General features: G+C 33.4%; 1 protein-coding gene across 1 annotated transcript in view; it reads right to left on the minus strand.

Annotated features, from left to right (window-relative positions):
* Positions 1-22107, minus strand: part of LOC110035544 (GDP-mannose transporter GONST1) — a 62149-nt gene that overhangs the window by 13396 nt on the left and 26646 nt on the right. Inside the window, exons 2-4 of the mRNA XM_020739787.1 lie at positions 21370-21552; positions 403-634; positions 156-295 (exon numbers count right to left, since the gene is read on the minus strand). Of these exons, the coding sequence (XP_020595446.1) occupies positions 156-295; positions 403-634; positions 21370-21552 (555 nt within the window). The remainder of the gene's footprint in view (positions 1-155; positions 296-402; positions 635-21369; positions 21553-22107) is intronic.

Below are 22107 nucleotides of genomic sequence, written 5' to 3' on the forward strand. Positions count from 1 at the left end.
TTACCCTTAAACTGAAATTTTATGTATGTTCACAATGAGTAGCAACAGCTTTGAAACTATAAGCAAAAAGCTGTAATCATTCACCATCCATCACACATGCCTTAAGTCTAATTAAGTAAAAGAGTTTATCACAATATTATCTAGAAGGCTCATACCTAAAAATGCTTGTAACAAGCATTCCAACAAATATGGCATTCACAGGAAACCAGATCCGAATTAATCTCCATGTGAGTGGTTCTGTTGAGACCAGGCCAAGTTTGCTCAAAAAAGTAACTATGACCACGGATACAAAGTTCTGCAACAACAAAAAACTGGGAATCTGTAAGTTAGCCACAATGCACTAATATTGACCCACAAATAAAATATGTCCACAAAATCATTTACAAGATATAAGAACATGACCTGGTAAAGCATCAATGATATCCCAGCATTAAAATCGAATCCTGACAGCACATATTTGTTAATGAGTATCATGCTGCATGATGACAGGCAATATGCAAAGCCAGACAGAAGAGCTTGGTTGGGAATCTTTACAGGCCTGCAGCAGTGCAGAACCTTCTCTCTTCTTTTTGGCAAATCACCATCTTCTAAGTCAGAATCATCACCACAACAAGGTCTTGATCCATGAAACGATCTGCAGTAAGTAAAACATTGTTAAAACTGTGCATTTAATTGTAAGTTTTTTTCCATTTATGATGACAGAAATGAAAAAAACAAAAAAATCTACAGGGGCATTTGCTTAGAGAGAAGGGGTTAAACTTCAAATTATTGACGTACATAACACAATCCTAGACCTAAATTTTTTTGGAATAATTTCCACATTTGGGTTAGTCATAATGTAGTAGTTTAATATGAAAAAAAAAATGGATCATAGAATAATATAAGCCAATTATTGTGACCATGTTCGGGGCTTCAACTCATTGTTATTGCTCAAGTGCATGTTTTATAGTGTAGGTTCATATACTAACAAAAACCTTTGAAGATATTTCCATTCAGAGCCAAGTAAATGAATTTATAACCATGAAACCCTTTTAGCATTCAAGAATCTGTAAAATCAATCAAGTGTCATTATAAAACCTAAAAACCTATTGAATTTTTACTCCAATCATAACAAAGAACATAAGACCAAGATCAAGACTTGATCTATTCACTTATGACCCTCAAATAGCAAAGAACTTAAAGCACACCGATTGAGGCTCTACATCATTAGATTCTCTCCATGACCCTTGGATTATAAACCGTGTGCTTTTCTAAAGAATCTCAGGCCATTATTTATTTTTCCCTCCTTTTTGATTTTATTCCTAGTCTATAATGTTTATGGGAGATGTATATATATCTCCCTTCTTGTAGAAAAAAATATGTGAAAATTCTAGAGACTTTTTCTACTGGCTTAATTTTTACATGGTATAGGAATAAAGTTAAGGCATGGGCATTCCTTCACGCTTTTTTTTTTATTCTCTAAGGTTAGAGTTTCCACTTTCAACCTTTATTTTATTCTGTCGAGGCTCTTTGACATCCCTTCAAAAGAACAAACTATGATTAATGGTTAAAATCAGACAAAAGGAGAAATCCATATATTTCAAATATCTTGTCGCTTGAATGAAAAAATTACCTTAAATGATCTTAAATCATAAAATCCTTTCTAAAAGGAAAAAGAACGATCTAACACCTTATAGATTTACCCGTATTTTATATTTTTCTCCCAACAAAAATATGCTATTGACCTCTTGAAAGAAACCAAAATTACAAAGTGCTAGCGGGGTAAGAAAGAAGAAACCCGAGAGTGGGAGCCATAGGGTCGAGAGATGCAGAAGAAACGCAAGAGAGGGATGCGGGGGTAATATGCACGCGAAGAAATGCGGGTCGCAGGGTCGACCCCGCGGCCGCATTTTAACATAGATTATTTAGGAGAGTCACTGTGCAGTTATTTCCAAAAGGATGGAACAACGTTTTCAAAACGTACCGGGCCAAAAAAGCTGCACCAAACGGGCCCTATGTTAGCCAATTATTTTAAAATTGGTTGCTATAAATAATAATTTTTAATATTGTATAAGTTGAGTTGATAATTAAAAAGGGTTGATGGCAGTTCTTTTTTTTTTTTGTTAAAGGAAGCTAAGAGATGGTAACAAGCATAGTATCATAAACATTTTGGGATGTGTCGGTCAACTTTTTGATAGATTTGAAAATATGGTATATGAAAAATAATTTTTGAAATTTAATTTAATATAATAGATATATAGTTTGGGTTTTGAAAGTAGTATGTTTTAATTTTCGAAAAAAATGAGAAAAAAATGAGAACAAATGGATCTCATTTGTCCAATAGTTTGCATAATTGTGTCTGATACCGCGACTACTAATCGCTGCCGATACCGCGAATACTACACCCTCCCGAAAGATAAGTGTAGATCTCCGAGATAGACCCAATCCTGCAAACTAAGAGATTTGTGACATCCGTTTGGTCTGCGAGCCTTTTATGTGTGACCGACAAGTTCCCCTATTTTATACAAAGATTATATAACCTGGGTTCCAAGTTCCCTATAGAGGCAAGCCCCTATAGTTAATTACATCCCAAATGACGGAAGTCACTTGAGAAAACTCTCGATAATGATCAATGGTTCTAGTCTTCAAGAATTCAAAGTTTAGGTTTTCAAGGTAGGACATGGCAAAAGGCAAGTGAGAGTGGCTCAAATAGGAACTTTATTTTCAAGGGTCCAAAGGAAGGAAAAGGTAGGGGATGTCACAGATCCTGAGGAGAACCCTCAGTGGCTTCCCAGACTTTCCTACTATGGGGCTGTATTTTTAGAGATGATGTTATTTGAATGTTTAATCCTGCCAATTTTATTATTTGGGACTTACGAATGCATAATACTCGATTATGCAAATAGCCCGCAGAAATAAGAGGGTTTACGTCGTGTCACACGACAACCTCGGAACCTAAGGCGGGTTAGGACTTACGCTAAACAACATGGTTGCACAGGTGCCTAAAAAGGGAGTGTGGGGATTTACGTCGCGCTAGGCGAGCTACCTCGATATCCTATGGGTTGTTATTATGCTAGGAAGAGATAATGCTGAAGAAGATCCTCTTGCTGCTCGGTCTGAATTCATCGCCGTGCTACTCACAAAGTTGGCTCCAAGCTCCTGTCGTCACGAAGGCTCCAAGGTTAAAGTGTTTGAGATTAATAGTTTATGTTTCACAGTTTTGGTGTCAATGTTTGGTTTTGTTTTGTTTCGGTTTTGGTTCTGATTTTGCATGCAGAATAAGCAAATCGTAGGTAAATAAAATGTACTTGAAAGGTAAAATGCAGTAAAGTAAAATGTTGTAGATAAACTGTAAAAGCGTACCTGGGCATCTGCTACTGTTGCATTATTAATGCTGCGGGCGTATCATGATTTGCAACATATTTAAACATACTTGCGAAAATAAATAAATAAATAAATAAAAAAAAAAAAGCAAGACAACACAACATGAAAGTTCTAAAAAAAAAGTAGTGGAAATCACTAGCAAAAGAAACCTATAACCACATGAAAGATCAGGACTGGGAATTAGACGTTGGTCAAAGTGGGGGCTCAGAGCTGGGCTGTGTGCTTCCCGACCTTGAACAGGAGTTACCGACCCAACAATCTACAGAAGGTAGTTCTTAACCTCAATCCAAGTGACTAGCCGTGGACCTTTATAAATTTTCATAGAAAGGTTTTCATGCAAAAGTTGTTCAAGTCTTTTTTTATGTAGAGTTCTTTTTAACATGCAAAATAAATTTTTATTTTATTTTTGTAAATATTTTGTAAAGTGGTACAGTCCACAGACTAGTCACTCTAATTGTGCTAGAACTACTGATAACCTAAGAGTGTCGGGGGCAACGATCCCACCAAGAATCAACGAATAATATCATAGGTTCTTCCCTCTCCCTTATTGAAGATCCTTGAGGTAGGAGATATTATTCTAATAATCTAACCTCGTATCCTTCGTTTAAGACACATAAGCAATGTCGTCATCGCCCTCGCCACTTAGACCCTAGACTTATCCTAGTCCGATGATCCATATGTGGCATTAAGAAATTTTCCCAATTGCCAGGAGAATTTGAGTGTAATATTCAAGCTCAAATCCCGTTGCATTGGGTTTTATTGTAGGTTAAGTCATTATGAGAATTTCACTGTTGATTTAATTAAGGAAACATGAACTACGTCTCGGTGCATCATGGTGTCTAGTGTCTTGATCAGTTTGTAAATCAGGGTCAAGTGTCAAGTTTCATTTTTTATTCAAAAATTAGGTGGATGAACGCTCACCTAGGGTGTGCTCCTAAAATCTAAGAAGCCTAAGAAACCTATGCTGAGAATTAGGTGGATGGACTCTCACCTAGGGTGTGCTCCTAAAATCTAGGAAGTATATGCTGAGAATTAGGTGGATGGACTCTCACCTAGGGCGTGTTCTTAAAATCTAGAAGCCTATGCTGAGAATTAAGTGGATGGACTCTTACTTAAGATATGCTCCTAAAATCTAGGAAGACTATGTTGAGGATTAGGTGAATGGACTCTCACCTAGGGTGTGCTCCTAAAATCCAGGAGGTCTATGCCGGGGATTAGGTGGATGGACTCTCACCTACGGTTTGCTCCTAAAATCAGTGTCTAAAATGATGTTCTACCCCCAATTAAGTGTTCTCCAAATAATTAAATCAGAAATTCTCATTTTTTTACTTGACCATGTAACAAAAATACAAAAACAAACAAAAAGAAAAGGTTGATCCACTTTCAAAACTAAAAAAAATCAAAAGAGAAAATACCAAGTGAATCAACCTAAAAAACGTTTAAAATCTTTCAACAACTGTAATTAAATAGACTCTCGAGAAGAGTGCTTAGGTTTGTTCCAAAACAGTGCACAAAATCAGCCCGAATCGACACGTAAAGTGACTCCAAAACAGCGATCAAAATCAGCCCAAATCAGCACCTATAGTGGCTCCAAAACAGTGCATAAAATCAGTTCAAATTGGCACCTAAAATGGTTCCAAAACAATGCATTAAAATCATACCTTAAATTCGCCTCAAAACATTGTGTAAGCCTCTCTAAATCAACAAGCAAAAACACCCCAAAACAGTGTCGAAATTGCTCCAAAGTGTCGAAATTGCTATTTCCAAAACAGCATATAAATCCTAAGAATGAAAAGATACATTTCACATTAATCCTAAGTCCTAAGAACGAAACGATACATTTCACATTAAGAAATAGAAATACCTCTTACGTAGAATTAAAGATCAGAGTGGTGTAACTATAAAGCTTAGGTTCCACATATGCAGAGAATATAAGCATTGTATGGTATGTACGTAAAAATTGAAGCTAATATGATAGATATGCAAACACATAGCAATTGAGTGGCGTGTATGTAAAACAAAGCTTAGGTATTAGGCATACAAGTACATATAATTGACATACAAGTTGATTCCAAGACTTAGGTGTTGGATATGTAAATACATGAGGGTTATATGATATGTATATAAATTTCCCGTAATTGAAATATTTAAATCCTGTGTAGATCCTCTCAAATAAAAATCAATTTTATAAGAATTGGTCGGAATTGGTGATGCCAAAAAACTACAGTGCAAACACTTGTTCGTATTGTAAAAATAGCAATGATTTTATTTCATCTTAAATGATATATGAGTAGGAAACTGGAGCATAAACCCAGGAATAAGAGAGTTTTACCGACTTTAGAGAACCTGTAGCTCTGGAAGGAGGAAGATGCAAGCCTCAGAGAACCTTGTAATGCCTTTCTGGCTAATTCTAATTGTCCCTCTATCGCAGGGCTTTTCTGGCGAAATCTGGAGAGAAGCGGAAGAAGGGCGAGGTTTTTATTTCGGTTTATGAAGGAGGCGAGCGGGACTGTTCGGTCGAGCGAGGAAGGAGGCGGGATCGAATGCAAGAAATGAACGCGAGAAAGCCGAGCAGGAGACGTGAGCCGAGCGGGAGGGAGTTGGGACTGAGAAAGGAAGAGGGAGTTGGGTTCGGTAGCGAGGAAGGAGCTGGGTTCGGTAGCGAGGAAGGAGCTGGGTTCGGTACAGTAAAGAGTCGAGCGCTTCGGTTCGCAGAGCGGGTGAGGCGAGCGAGGCGAATCGAGCAGCGGAAGCGAGGAAGAAGGCGAGCTTTTTTTTTTTTGTTGGCAGAAGGGGAGCGGGGGAGCCGAATAGGAAGAAGGAGAGCCGGGAGCTTCGAGCGGCTTCGTGCAGAGGAGAGGCAAGCAAGGTTATTCGGTCGAGCGAGGAAGGAGGTGGGATCGAACGCAAGGAAGCCGAGCAGGAGACGCGAGCTGAGCCAGAGGAGGGAGTCGGGATCGGTAGAGGAAGAGGGAGGTCGGCCTGTCTCGAGCACTAGGCAGGGAAAGATAGACGGGTTCTCGGTGCGGGGAGGAGCGGAAGAAGAGAGGAGCCAGACAAGAGAGCCGATGCCAGGAAGAAGCTAAGCGGGATTGTATAGCCGAGGTGAACGTTACGCGAGATTAGGTGGGGAATTAAACAAATTCCATTCACGTAGCTGGGTTCAAATGGAAAATCTTAACTCTAACTCTCAATTAAGAGATAAAATTAAATGACGAATTTGAAATTCAAAAATTTAAAATTCAAAAATCGTTTAACTATTGTTCAGCCCGAGTCATGCCCGAATCGAACTCAAGTTGAACTTGGGTTGAGCCCGGGCCCGCTAAAAAAAAATGCATCGATTTATGTGTCATTTGTGTGCGTGCGTAACCCTAGTAATACGGGTGTCTTTCGTAGCTAAATTTGACGTTCCGGACACGTCGGCGCGGTCCGTTTTGTCATCCAGGGTCATCCGGACGAGTTCGCTAAAGGGCGAGTCGGTTCAAATCAAAGTCGTGTGTGGTGCAGTGAGTGTGTGAATTGCGGCATTCACAAGTAATCGAGTCACAAAAAAGTTCACCGAAGGCTGTTTGATCCTATAGGAACTCATTTTCGGGCCCTCTACATGTTGGTTCTTAGCCCTTGCAACTAGAATTTGAGTGCTTGGAACCACTTATGCGAGTTCACAAAAATGAGTCAAGAAGTGGCTTGAAGTTCTACGGGAGGTGGGCTTCATTGCTAGTCCGCTAGGATGGTCAATAAGAACTTCTAAAGCTAGATCCTAGGTTCTAGGAGTAGGAGACTAAGATCTCACTAAAAATGAGATCAACAGGATGATGCCATTATTAATGATTGAGTGTGATGACTTAATAAAAATGTTGAAAGATTGGTTTATTCCACCATCGACAAGATTGATTAAAAAATAATTTCTTCATCCTAACTTAGAGATTAAAAAAGTTATGCAATATGAGGAAAAGGTTGTATTCCTGTCGAGATAAGCTCCACATTATCATAGTAATGAGGAGGAACTGCCAGAGATTTTTACAAGTTCAAGAGATCACTTAAGAATAGTATTGACATCTTTTTGATCAAAATGAACTTTCGAATTTAGTTAATTAGGTAAGAAGGGCTGAGAATAAGCTAATTATCATAAGAAAAATTAAAAGTCATAATGATACCGGAGATAACTCAAACAACAATGAAAAACAAATATTATTACTCAAAATAAATATGTTGTTACACGATTGCAACGAAAAGTAAATGCAATAACAAGCACACCATGCTAACTCCCAACTAAGGTTGGATTCAAGGTGGACGGTGTCAGACCTCGGTTCTGGAAGGCGGTATACCATGGCAATGCAAGGCATGTAAAATAAAATGAACGTAATTTGTATTTTTAAAGAAAGATTTTGTAAAGTTTATTAACATTGAAAAGTTTAATGATAAAACTAGACTGAAAATAGAAAGCTAGATGAATAAAAACAGAAAGGACAACATAGAACAATTACCCAGACCCCACAAACAAAATATAATAGCCAAAGCAAATACTGAAAAAAATACCAAACCGGGAAAACTAGAACTAAAAAGTCTGCTTTGATGAAGACAGTCCTAAGACTGGTTCAATAGAACCTGTTATGAAAAAATATTAAAGAGTGAGTTTGACAAACAGACTCAATAAGTATCAATTATTTAATAAAACATAAACGGTAAGTGAAATCAGACATGTAGTATGAACAACAAATAAGAAGAAGTACTTCGTGCATATATATCATCATGAAGTAAAAAGAGAGTGATAAATCAAATATGTCAAAATATCATAAGAAAACATGCAATCAAGTTTCTTATTATTATGTTTTTCATTTTGATTTATATAGTCGAATTTAAAAGACACCCTGAAACCAAAAATGTCAAATACCAACTCAAGGAAACCCAGCGATTTCCTATAGAGTTGTCACACTATAGCTCTGACAGCCTTGCTAGCAAATATCCAAAAGAGTTTCACTTACATACACACTAATACACACAAGCATGTCCAAAATTTTACAAAGGCTTGTGATATGAGATGAAACCACATGCAATTTTATAAAACTAAAGTGCAATAAAATGAAATCATTTTAGTTGCAGAATTACTCAAATATGTAGGAATTTTGCATCAACACATTTAGGCAGTTGGTTACTTCATTATAAGCGATAATAGAAGTATATAAAAATTTCACATAATAAATATAATTGAAGAACCAAGGTATGATTGGCAATCCTACAAAATAATTATGAAGATACTACAAACAACAAGGATTAATGCCCCTAACGAGAAAGGGAATGTCTATCCTCCAATAAAATGAAGTTACTTACCTCGAAACGGCCGAAAAGATACTTTTAAGCATCAAATAGTGTAACTAGCAACACTACACAATTAGAATTCAAAATATAAATAGTTTTACAATTAACTAATTTACCTATAAAGATTTAATAAATGTAAGTATATATAATAAGTTATTATTATTATATTCTTGAAAGAAGTTATGAATTAAATTAACTTCAACTAATATAATCAAAATAGTATGTTATTTTCTTTTGATATATAGAGGAAAGTTAACGTTTTAGAATTAATTGATGGGGGATTTACTTAAGGATTTAATTAAATAATAAAAGAAAAATAGATCATCCAATCCTATAAGCCCTAATCTCATTCCTCTGGTTTTCGTAAGTCCTGAATTGGTTAAATCCAGTAAAAAGACGGATTCACAAGATTTAGAGAAACTGGAGCACGCGGTTGGGAGAAGGGGAGACAGACGAGGTTTCTGTATACCGCGATCTGTATCATCGGGGAGTTCGTAAGATGGTTTTGGGCGGAACTAAAAAGGAGGGAGGAGGAAGAGAGGGAGGAGGTTTCGGCAGAGGGCTCTAGGAGGAGGCGAGATGGAGCGAGTGTGATGCCTTCGCCCTCTCTTATAGCAGAAGAGGCAGTGATTCAATTCGTGAAGGCGGCAGGGGCAAGGAGAAAGAATAAAATGAAAGGTACGATTCCGGAAAGCAGCAACCTAAGCAAATTTTATTTTAGGTGACCAATACACTCCAATATCAAATTTTGAAAGTGAGCTTGAAGAAGAACTTGAACTAGCAATTGCTCCTACTTGTGGTGATTATTATAATAAACATTATTTAACAAAATAGTCAATTCGAACTTTTAATCTTCAAGGTCACGTTTACGAGGACATTAAGTTTGATGCTTTGAAAATATAGAATGGAACATCAAGTTTTCACTAATTTATGTACCATTATGAAGAATAAATGTCTTATGAAAGACTCAAAATGACTGGCTGTGGAGGAACAACTTGCAATATTTATGTATAATGAACGTTTAAGAGTAGTTGAATAATTTCAACATTCATGAGAGACAATCTCAAGACATTTCAGAAAAACTTTGAAGCCAATTTGTTACTTAAGAACTGAAATTATTATTACAACATTTCAGATGATTCATCTTGAGATCCAATATAATCCGTAGTAATATCCTTTTTTTAAAGTATGTTAACTTTTAAAATTTTAATTTATTTGAGTTCTGAATATTAATTTATTTGAGTTTTTTTAATATGATTATATAGGGGCAATTAATGGAACACATGTTACTACATATGTACCTAAGGAAGATCAAATTCCATATCGAGGAAAGCATAAAGAGCCAACCCAAAATGCAATGTGGGCATATTGATTTGACATGATGTTTATGTACATATTGTCCGATTGGGTGGGAACAACGAATGATGCGAGAATGTTTTTAGAATGTATTACAAATGCTCAATTAAATTTTTCGATGCTTGCACAATAGATGTCAATTTTATTCTTATCAGGTTATGTAATTATTAAATGATGTTTTTAGTGGTATATACATGTGTTTTTTGGAAAACAGAGAAATATTATCTCATTGATTCGGAATATGATAATATGTTAGGATTCTTAACACCGTACAGAGAGACAAAATATCATTGGTGTGATTACCATGAGAGCTCTTAACCTCAAACAAGTACTAATCGTATTAAACTCTTTAATTATAGGCATTCTTCTTTAAGAAATATTATTCAAAGTATGAGTTTGGTTTACCTGAGACTTCACTGTAGTTGGAAGGGAGCAGGTTCCACCCACTGTCGAATGAGGGTGAGTTTAAAGAATGACTATAATCAATATGATTAGCAATCTTTAATTATAGGCATTCTTCTTTAAAAAATATTATTGAGCGATGTTTGGAGTTCTAAAAGCAAAATTTTCAATCATTAATAGAATTTCTCCCTTTGATTTACGCACACAACATTATATTGTTACTGCTTATTACACACTACATAATTTTATAAGAACGTGATCCAAAGGAGATACATTATTTGAGATGTACAGAAATTAAAATTTTATAGTTGATATAGAAAGACGATGTACATCAACTCCCGCCTCACAGTGATATTGAAGTTAATGTTTCTCAATCTCAATTGCAGTACATGGCATTATTTCGAGACCATGTTGCCAGAGAATTTTGGAGCCACACACACAACTGAGTTTACTAATTAGCTTATAGCATTTTTATGTTTATCTTAAATATTATCAATGTAATATTCGATTTATTTTGTTTTGTGTTAAAAGGTCATTTGCCTTATTATCAGACATATATAGTATTATTCTAGTGTGAAATCCTCATGATTTTATGTTTTGTTAAAAGGCAACACCCTTAAATATGTCGAGTTTGATATTATTACTGTAACATTATTACAATTTCTATATATATGAGTATGACAAATTTACATAGTTAGAATTGAAGAGATTTTTTTGTCTGATAAGAAAGAGTAGGGTTGTCAAAATGTAAAAGATGAAATTAAGGTGACGTATATGTAAATGTTAATTATATTTAACTAAGTTTTTAAAAACTATAAGTTTTCCTTAAAAAAATAGAAAATATCCAAACATGTTTTATATTTTTTATTTTTAAAAACAGATAAATTATAACAATACCAAATACATTTTCTAAAAATAGAAAACAGAAAATAAAACAAAAACAAAATATGTTAAAAACAAAAACAAAAATAGAAAACATAAAGTGGTCCCAAACAGGGTCTAAGTTTATTGATAACTCATTACAATAAACTAACAATTTCAAGTATCAATTTTTTACTAGAAGATGGATGATAGAAAAATATTTATAAATGATATGGTGAAACTAGAGGAAGATAATTATAATTGTAATTGCATTACTTATAAATTTTTAAGTATTAGTGTTGCTTTCGAATTGTTTGGATGATTATTAGAATTAATTAGTGACAAAAAATAATTTTTCATCGTCCAGCAATCTGTTCCAGCCTAAGATATTCCAAGCCTTCAGGCTAAGTCTTGACAAAAGTAATATAAAAAACAAAGTTTAAAATTAAGTAGTATTATCATATTGAAAGAGCTAGTAGAAAAAATTAACAAAAATCTCGAAGCTTTAAGTTAAATTTAATAAGGTAAATTTGGTAAGCCTTATTTGCCTCAGTCAATTATAATCTCATTCTCCTTCCTCAACCAAGAAGAGGGATAGAGTTAGGGGTGCTTCTGTGTGGTAATGCTCAACTTATCTACAATTTTGATAGACATTGTATTCTTACGACTGCCTCCGTCAATGACTAAACTATACATTTTCTTTCATGGTAAAGCCGGTACAAAAAATGTGTCAAAGCCACAGTTACACTTGTCTGGGCTAAGCTTGAAGGATCCTTTGAATTACAAATATCTCTCCCTCATCAGCAGAAAGTAAATACTTTTCTCTAACAACTTTCTCTCTTGTACCCCCCACTTCTTTCACAGCTCCCTACAAGTGAGAGTGAATGAACTCATGTTTGGATATTCATATATTATGTGCCCAATAGTTTGGCATTTGAAACACTTCCTAAATGGGAAAGACTTAAATGTTGGATCCACCGACCTCTTCAACCTAGGCTAATCTCTCCTCACAAGGCTGAATTAGGTGCTCTAACAGGCATATCCTTCTTGCTTGACACTAAGGTTGAGTTCTACTTGTAGGGTTTTATTCAGCTCCTATGTGGCGATGTTGCTTTTCTATTTTCATGGCCAGAGTTTGTATGTTAAGGATCAATGCAGCTACAACTGTACTAGATTTTAATAAATGACTTCAATCGTCCAAGATACATTACCACACTGCGCTCCACTAGTTCCAGCAACTCATATTACAACATAAACTATTCAAATTAAGATGTTACTACTCCATTAATGATATTTTTAGGTGCAGATTATGAAATTTAATAACATATATTGTTGATAATGTGGGAGACGGTATTTGCGACACATCTCTGATGCGCCCCTAGTGTGTGTTGTTTATCTGCATGTTTTACGTTAATTTAAATCCCCAGTAACAGTGTCAAAAACTTGACCCATCCTGAAATTACGCAGTAATTTGACTTCCAAAATATGGTCAAAAACTCTCCAATTTTGTGTCCAACAAAGTATATTTTCCTATTTATTTCGACTCCCCATGGATTACATTCTCACTCATAAAATTGAATGAGACACTTACCTTGTTGTAGAAAGCATAGCCCTTTCAGATCTTATGTTTCTCAACAAATTTTAATATTTTAATTGGTCAAATCGAAAAGTAAATGAATATCAGAGTTTGAATCATCACAAATTATTGACATTTAAAACCGTATAAAACAAATCAAATCACATTATAGGGAGAAGCATAAAAAATACTACTCAGAATTCATGAGAAATATACGAAAAAACACGGATTTCATATAAAAAAGCAAGTTTACAAAACAAAGAAAGAAAAAAATACAACTTATCTCACACTCATTTCCAACCAAATCCCTAGAAGTTCAATTTAAGCACTCTCTCTTTACAATCACACTCAATTCTCTCCTAGAAATGTAATGAAGAAGAAACCTCTTACCTTCTCTCTCCTTACAACCCTAAAAGTAAATCATCTCTTCTCCAAAGCCTTCCTCTCACTCTCACGCCACACTCATGCCCTAGACTCATCTCCTTTTTAATTAAGGGTTGTCTCCTTTCAAAAAAAATTCAAAATTCCCTCCTAAATTCTCTCTAAAAGTCACACATTTTGAATCCCAAAAGACATGTTCATTCATTCAAGAGACATATCTCTTTATTAAAGAGCCTTCTAAAGTGTTTAGATGCATTGAATCTGAATCACTTCATGGGGCATTTGAATTATTTGGGGCATTCAAAATACACTCAAAATTTGTCATGAACCGTCTTAATCAATCTTATATCGTTTCTGGCGCTTCTGGCACCTGTTCAAGTGCCTCAAGTGCCAGTTCTCTAGATTTTGGCGCCTCAAGCGTCACCCTGCAACAGCTCCACCATTTTGCTCTGTTTTGCTCTGTTTCAGCTATGTTTTGCCCCATTTTAATTCTATTCCGCTCCTAACAGATATACATACAAAATAAACATGAAAATAACATTTCTTTAAAGTGTAATTTTATTCAAAAATATGTGAGAAATGTAAAGTACATTAAGCATAAAAAAACATATCGAAATATGTCAAGTCAGAATTTTCTTTCTTACTCATTTTTACTACAAATTGCACAATTTTTGCTTTATTTTCTCCAAATGTCCATTTCTTGTACCTGAAACTAAAAATATACAAAGTATCTTCTTTTAAAGTGTAATATCATTAAAAATCATTAAAATTGAGCATAAAATATATATGAAAAAGTAGGTAATTATTAGGCATGTCAAAATCCCTCAAACTTAAATGTTACTTGTCATCAAGTGACTCTTTTATTATATAAAAATATGACTTAGGATAGAGATTAAATTATAAACTTCTATACTTTAGTCTAATAAATAAAATAGCATAATTTAAGAAAAAATTTTAAAAACTTAGATTAAAACTATAAGTATAAGAATACTTAGTAATCAAATCTAAGATTTTTAAATCTCCATTCATTTTAAGAATAATTGTAATTTGTTATATCAAGGATACTTAGAATATCCATATGAAAAAGAATTTCATAAACATTTTACAATTTCATAAACATTTTACTATTAAGGGTGCTAATACTCAAATACAAGTTTAGAAAATAAAATAAATTCTTTTCCTCAAGTTGATTCAAGGGAAGCAAATTTTTCATTGGGCATCTCCTCAAGTTTCTCCTCACGTTTTTTTCTTTTCTTTTCTTTTTTTTTTCAAGATATTTTTCTTTCTTTTTTTTTCAAGTGAAGATTACTATATCTGGATAGTCTTTAATAACTTTGAACTTCAATATCCTTTTCTTAAATTTAAAACTTTTTACCTTTTTTTCACTTTATAAATTCATATTAGTTTTGATGATTTTTCATAAAATCTCATTCTTTTCTTCTTAAATAAAACTCTAAGATTCTTAATACTTCAAAAATACAATTTCTTTTACTTTAAATAAAATAACATAGTCTTGTCCTTTTCATACCAAATATCTTTAACTTTAGAAAAGACATTCGTTATTAAAATTTTTTACCTAAATTTACTATAATATTTACAAACATAAATATAGTCATTTAAAGTTAAACTCTAATATCCAAGGTCATGTTAAATTAATTTTAAAAATATATTTTATTGAGGACAAATAAAATATAGTTTACTTCTTTTTAAAAGAAATTTTGATTTCCCCCAAACTTGAATTTTTAAATATTTTACACTTAATTTCATAAAATGTAGCAGGAAGAAAAAGTAAAAGTTGAATCTACTAACTACTACAACATCCTATCAAATTCATATACGTGCATAATCATGATAGAATGACTGCAGGAGAAAGTAAACCTAGCCTAGAACATGCTTGCAATAATATTAAACCAAAAGGATGTATACTAACTTTAAAATTTATTTTAAACATGTATAACACTCAATACAGAAAATATAAGAATGAAGAAAAACAGTTCAGAAATTTTATCTATCACAACATCTACAAATATTCGTCAAGATAGAGCAATATGCAATAAAAAGTAAGTCTAAACTAAAAAATGCTCAATAAAATGGAAAGAAAGACCTAACAAGCAGAACAGGTATTGACATAGGAATATATATATATTTATGTGTTCTCCAAATCTTTTTATTATTATAGCATAAACACAAACACATATGATATATGAGGTCAATTCTTCATTTAACTTATTGCATCCCACTAACTTACTTCCAATTTCTAACGGAATCACTACACAGATATATTGCGTACTTATAAATAATTTTATAGATTTTAATCCCAAATGTAAGATTATCCCTAATATATTGGTTCACGTGCACTAACCTCAGGCATCAACATATATCTTAATTAAGCATCTCTAACAGTTATAAGGATAGTGTAAATTCATTCACATGTTACTCATCAAATAGGTTAGCTACTCCTATGCTACTCCATCAAATGAAAACAAAGTCAAATAAAAGAAGTAATAAAATTGAGATGGAGTTATCGCTGTTAAAATTTATGATGTCTCTTGTAAAATTTAAGTCCGGGTGAGACCCGAGTCATAGTGGACTCGTCAATCCAACTACTACAAGAGAATATATAAGTCTAGTCATAATAAGAAGTTAAGGAATACATAAAAATATAATCAAATCACTAATAATCCAAACATCTACGAATCATCAATCAAACAGATCAATCCACACTAAAACAAACACAGTACAATACTAACAATCATAACTTTCAAGCACACTAAATCAAACCACACTGATAATTATGGGTTATCTCCAATAAAATGCTTTATTTAACGTCGTCAGCCCGACAAATTATTCCACCTAGATCAAAATTCCATTTAAGTAATCCTTGATCAATCACCCATTTTTTTCCAGATCCAGAGAGTCCTACAAAGTCTTCGAATTTAATTTTTTTCTTTCAGCTCTTTCTTTTAAGATTGATTCACATCCTTGTTCCTCATATTTCTTTCTAAATTTAATATTCTTCAAGTGATTTTCTCAATTTTTATATTAATATCATCCTTAAATTTTATAAGAAATGAATCTTTATAAGATGCTTCATGATCTCCCAAAATTTGGATCAAATTTTCTCTAGATAATTCAAATTCTGGATCAAATTCTTCTAGGTTACTCTTTTGTTCAGGTTTGTCTTTCAATTCTTCCCCTTGGTATTGAGTAAATGATGGAGGTGGTCTTTCTATATTTATCTTAGTTGAGGGAATATGTTTTTCTAACTACTTAGGTATTTTTTTTATTAATTTACATTGGATTTCTCAACCCAAAGTTCTTTTGAAACATATCCTCGAATTCTCTTCTAAATATTAGTTCAATAATTTTAAATTGTTCATCATTCATCTCTTTAGGGTTTATTTCAGGGTCACAAGGTAAAATCTCAGGGGGGCAACTGTTAATTGCATTAATAATCTGTCTCAGTTGGTTTTCTATACTCCTTATTGCGACCTCTTGATTTTTCAGCTCACTATTTTGACTTTCCAACTGACCCACCAATTGAATCACATCCTCTTCTAACAGCGACTACTCCTCATTATGTGGGTTGGAGTTAATCCATGAGGAAAAAAAGTTTTATATTATAATAGCCATGATTATTCGAACTACATGTCAGATTAAATTTATTATCTTCCTAAAATTGGTTTTCTCTTCCAAAATTATTATTCCTATTAAAAATCAAATGATTTTCCCAACCTGGATTGTAATAATCGGAATAAAAACTATATATCTCATGGCTAGTTTCAAAATAGTTAGGCTCAATTAATTGTCCAAATAAATTTTCCTTAATAACTAGGGGGGTCCTTGAGGATAACTTTCTATGTATTGATCTAATTTCCTCCCAATATCGGCAACCTGAGAAATTAAAATTATAAGCATATCTTCTTGAAAATTTGTCACTATCTTGGGGTTTACTCTTTCAAAACTACTAGCATTATAATCCAAATCTGAATGTTCATTATATCGTTGATCCGTCATTTCTACATTAAATTCATGAAGTCTTTTTAAATCTCTCCCAAAAGTTCTCTCCAAATCCGACTTGTAAAATTCAAGGTCTACAGCTCCTGAACTACGCATATAAATCTAAAGACTAAACTAATATGACAGATAACAAAAATATTTTTGGTATTTTGAATTTTCATTAAAATAAACACATAATAATTAAACACACTATATAATAATATTATAAATTTCAAATTAAGTCTTACAGGTTCTTACAGGTTTAACTAAAATTCTTGTAAAGTTCTTACCGAAGCTTTCCTGGCAACGACGCCAAAAATTTGATGCGCCCCTTGTGTGTGTTGTTTATCTGTGTGTTTTATGTCAATTTAAATCCCCAGTAACAGTGCCAAAAAGTTGACCCGTCCCTAAATTACGCAATAAATTAGCTTCCAAAATATTGTCAAAAACTTGACCCAATTTTAATTTAACGGTTGAAATCAAAATGTTATAAAATATATAAAATAGTTTACACACTAGTGGTTCTACGCAAACGCACATATCGCTTCAAGTAATATAGGGTTTTCTTTAGAAACTTCAGTATCGATCCCACAGAGAAGCGCAGTAAAAAATTCTTTAGGCTAATTATAGTCTACTACTATCAAGTCTTAGTTTGAAAGATGAAAACTCTTATGATAATAACATAAATAACAATATTCTAACTATAAAATTTAAAGGAAGAAAGGCAAGTTAAAATGAGTTTAATGAATGCTAAAAAATATGTAACTAAAAGAACTAAGTTTACTAAACTAATTTCTAAACTTCAAAGTTAAATTTACTAAGACTAAATAAAGTTTTGTGACGAAAAGTTCAAATTTAAGAAAGCGTCATTCTCCTTTACAAAGAGTACATGGTTAGTGGAGTAATTAAAATCATTTAAAATTATATATAAAATTGTATTGTGTCAAATAGGAGCAATCTAAGTATTTACGCTCTGTCAAGCACATAAAAAATATTGACTAATCCAGAGTTTGGTCCCTAATTATGTTGTTAGGTTGAGAGGATACCGGCTCTCACTCCATTTCTCACGTTTCTCCCTCGCCTGAGGATTAACAATCTCGCATTAGTTTCCAATCAACTGGATTAAATTGAGAATTTTAATCTGTTACCTTAAAATCTCCAATTTTACGTCTAATAAAGTATATTTCCCTATTTATTTGCACTCAACACATGGATTACATTCTCACCCATGAAATTGAATGTGACTTTTATCATGTTATAGAAAACATAGCTCTTTCGGATCATATGTTTCTCAACAAGTTTTAATTGGCCAAATCGAAAAGTAAAAGAAAATCAGAGTTCGAATCATCACAAATTATTGACATTTAAAACCGCATAAAACAAAATCCATTTTTCACAAAACCAAATCTCATTGTAGGGAGAAGAATAAAAAAGATTACTTAGAATTCATGAGAAGAATACGACAAAACACGAATTTCATATATAAAAACAAGTTTACAAAATAAAGAAAGAAAAGAACACAGTGTATTTCACTTATTTCCAAGTTTATTTCACTTCTTTCCAAGCAAATCTCTAGAAGTTCCCTTTAAGCACTTTCTCTCTTTACAATCATACTGCATTCTCTCATAGAAATTAAAGAAAAAGAAATCTCTCACATTCTATCTCCTCTTACAACCCTAGAAGAAAATTTTTTCTTCTCCAAAGCCTTTCTCTCACTCTCATGTTACACTCATGCCCGAAATTCCTCTCATTTTTAATTAAGGGTTGCCTCCTTTCAAAAAGAATTCAAAATTTTCTCCCAAATTCTCTCCAAAAACTTTTTGAATCCCAAAAGATATGTCCATTCATTTAAAAGACATATATCTTCATTAAAAAGCCTTTCAAAGTGTTTAGATGCATTTAATCACTACATGGGGAGTTTGAATCATTTGGAGCCTTCAAAATCCGCTCAAAACTCGTCCCAAACCGCCTTAACCCGTCTTATATCGTCTCTGGCGCTTCTGGCGCCAGTTCTCTGGACTTTGGCGCCTCTGGCAGCATTTTGGCACCTCAGGTGCCACCCTGCAGCAGCTCTACCATTTTGCTATGTTTTTGCTTCGTTTCAGCTCCGTTTTGCCCCATTTCAGTTGTATTTCGCTCCTAACAGGTATACCTACAAAATAAGCATGAAAATAATATTTCTTTAAAGTGTAATTTTATTCAAAAACATATGAGAAATATAAAGTAGATTAAGCATAGAAAGACATATCGAAATATGTCAAGTCAGAATTTTCTTTCTTGCTCGTTTTTATTCCAAATTGCACCATTTTTTTTTCATTTTCAATTTTCACCATTTTTATTTCATTTTCTCCAAAAGTTCATTTTTTCATTTTCACCATTTTTGTTTCATTTTCTCCAAAAGTTCATTTCTTGTGTCTGAAACCAAAAATATGCAAAATACATTCCTTTAAAGTGTAATATCATTAAAAATCATTAAAATTGATAAAAAATATATATATGAAAAAGTAGATAATTTTTAGGCGTGTCAATCTCCCACTTCATCTTAGACCAAGTAGTGATCTTATTCTCCTCTTCTTGTTATTGGAGGCACTTCAAATTACCACCACAAAGTACATTCTTAAAAGACTCCTTCCATAGTTTGGAGTCATTCAATGAATTCATTTAAAACCATAAGTTATAGATAATGTGATAGATGGTATTTGTAGTAAACCTCCCACTTCATCTTAAACCACGTATTCTTCTCTTCTTGCTATTCGAGGCACTTCAAATTACCATCACAAAGCACTCTTTTTAAATTTAATAACTAACAATTTAACTCTCTTATCTTGTGAGACATCTTTGTAAAAAACTCCTTTCATAGTTTGAAATCATTCAATGAATTCGTTTAGAATCATACGTTTGTGAAAATTCAAAAAATCAACCTGCAACCCAAAATAATAGCCTCTTCTCTCATATTTAATACCATATCATCACGTGTTGGGTTTTCATAATTGAAAGCTTCTTGTTGGAAGAGGTTAAGGTCCTCTTCTATGTCTGATAAGTCGCCATTATTACTGTAGGCAACTTCTCTAGGTTGTCTTCTTTCACATTTGACAAACCATTATTGTAGTTAAAAAATTTTCCTTCATAGATTTTCCACTGCGAGCTCTACTGTGTTCTTCCTCGGTGGCATGATGCCTCTTTCCCAACTTAGGGTTAAGGATATAGTTAGGAGGATATTTCTATGGGTAGAGAAATTAAGTTATATGGATTTTTGGTTTATAAGTGGTGCAAACTAATCCCTAAAGATTTATAATTTGGAAGACTTTGATACTAAATAACATCGTTCTTTGAATCCTGCTCGAGACTTTCTGCTTGCAAGATTTCACATACTACTTGCGCTCCCGCTCATTTGTACATGGCTCGATCTCTACTTCATCTCGCAACCCTCATACGTGTCTACTCGAGCTTGCGATGAAACTCCTACACTCACATGCCCCTCATGAATCCGTCCTCCCTCCTCCGCTCTATCTTGCATGGAACCAACTTTCGCACCATCAACATACAAACGCCGGTTTGATTAAACCGACATATTTTGGCTCAATTTCTATTTTTTAGGGGCATTTAATACATAGAACACAATTCCAATGTATTTACATATCTCAAGCCTTTCATATTTACAGACATGTAATTCAAATTCAAAAATCACATCAAAATTAGCAATAGTAAAACTTTTTAAAAGTGAAATACATAAGAATTGTGTTCTAGGTATGTAAATTTCATTTTTTTTTTAAACAAGGCATGACAATGAGGAAGGGTGATTTTTCATGAGCATCACAAGATAGTGAAAATTCAAGCCAGCTTGATAATGAATCAATTTGTCATGAGCCAATTTTGAACTGGCCTACATATGTTTAATCCTATTTTGAGCCAGCAACGAATTAGCTCAAAATCGATCGTCATCAACCATAATAACTATTAGCTTTCCATTACTAACAATTCAAGAAACAAAAAAATTTACAAGCACGATGCATTGGTTCATGACAAGCATTCAAAATAAAAATATAAAATTTATCAAACTACTGAAATAATTGTAATGCAAGTAACTAAAAGCAAACAAAACAAGCATATACCTGCTAAACATTTCTCTTTTTCCACTACCTAATGCACTTGAAACTCGACCCAAAACTCCATTCTGTTCAGGGCTTAACAAATGATTTTTTTCTCCTTCTAGGATTGGATCGCTTAATTCTTTAGGCAACAATCTCTCGCTAACTTCATCAGGGGCATCTGTAGGAACACTTGATGGAAGAACCCTTGCAGAGCAAAGTGAAAGAGCAAAGTGAAAAATCAATATTCGCCCAAACCAAATTAGTGTTTGAAAATAAAAATCATACAAAAAGTAAAACAAACAGCAGGTCATAAGAAAAAGCTACCTAACAATAAATAATCAAATGCAAGGTACTCCGCCTCTAGAAAATTACTTCATTATCTACATTCTACTGAAAGCAAACCAACGTAGTATACAAGTATATGGATAAGAACAGAAAACTGAAAAGATCAAAAGAGCAGAGTGATCAAAAAAAAAAAATTGATCTAGTAAAGAGGATTTGGATCTAGTAAAGAGGATTTGGAAAGGCGCCTAGGGTTGTGCAGTACTCGCAAAATTGATTGACATCTCACAATATAAGCTTGCATGTAACCATTCTGCAAGTAGATGGGAAATTTTTTAACCTTTAATAATCTGTTGGGCTATTAATAACATTCAATAATGAACTTTTATACACTTATCACGGTCAGGTATTTCATCTAGACATTCTGATATTGACCTCATTTTTTGTCACGTATGACTTACATGCATGTTACCGTTT

The sequence above is a fragment of the Phalaenopsis equestris genome, unplaced genomic scaffold (genome assembly GCF_001263595.1).
Source record: "Phalaenopsis equestris unplaced genomic scaffold, ASM126359v1 Scaffold198068, whole genome shotgun sequence".
Classification (NCBI taxonomy): Eukaryota; Viridiplantae; Streptophyta; class Magnoliopsida; order Asparagales; family Orchidaceae; genus Phalaenopsis; species Phalaenopsis equestris.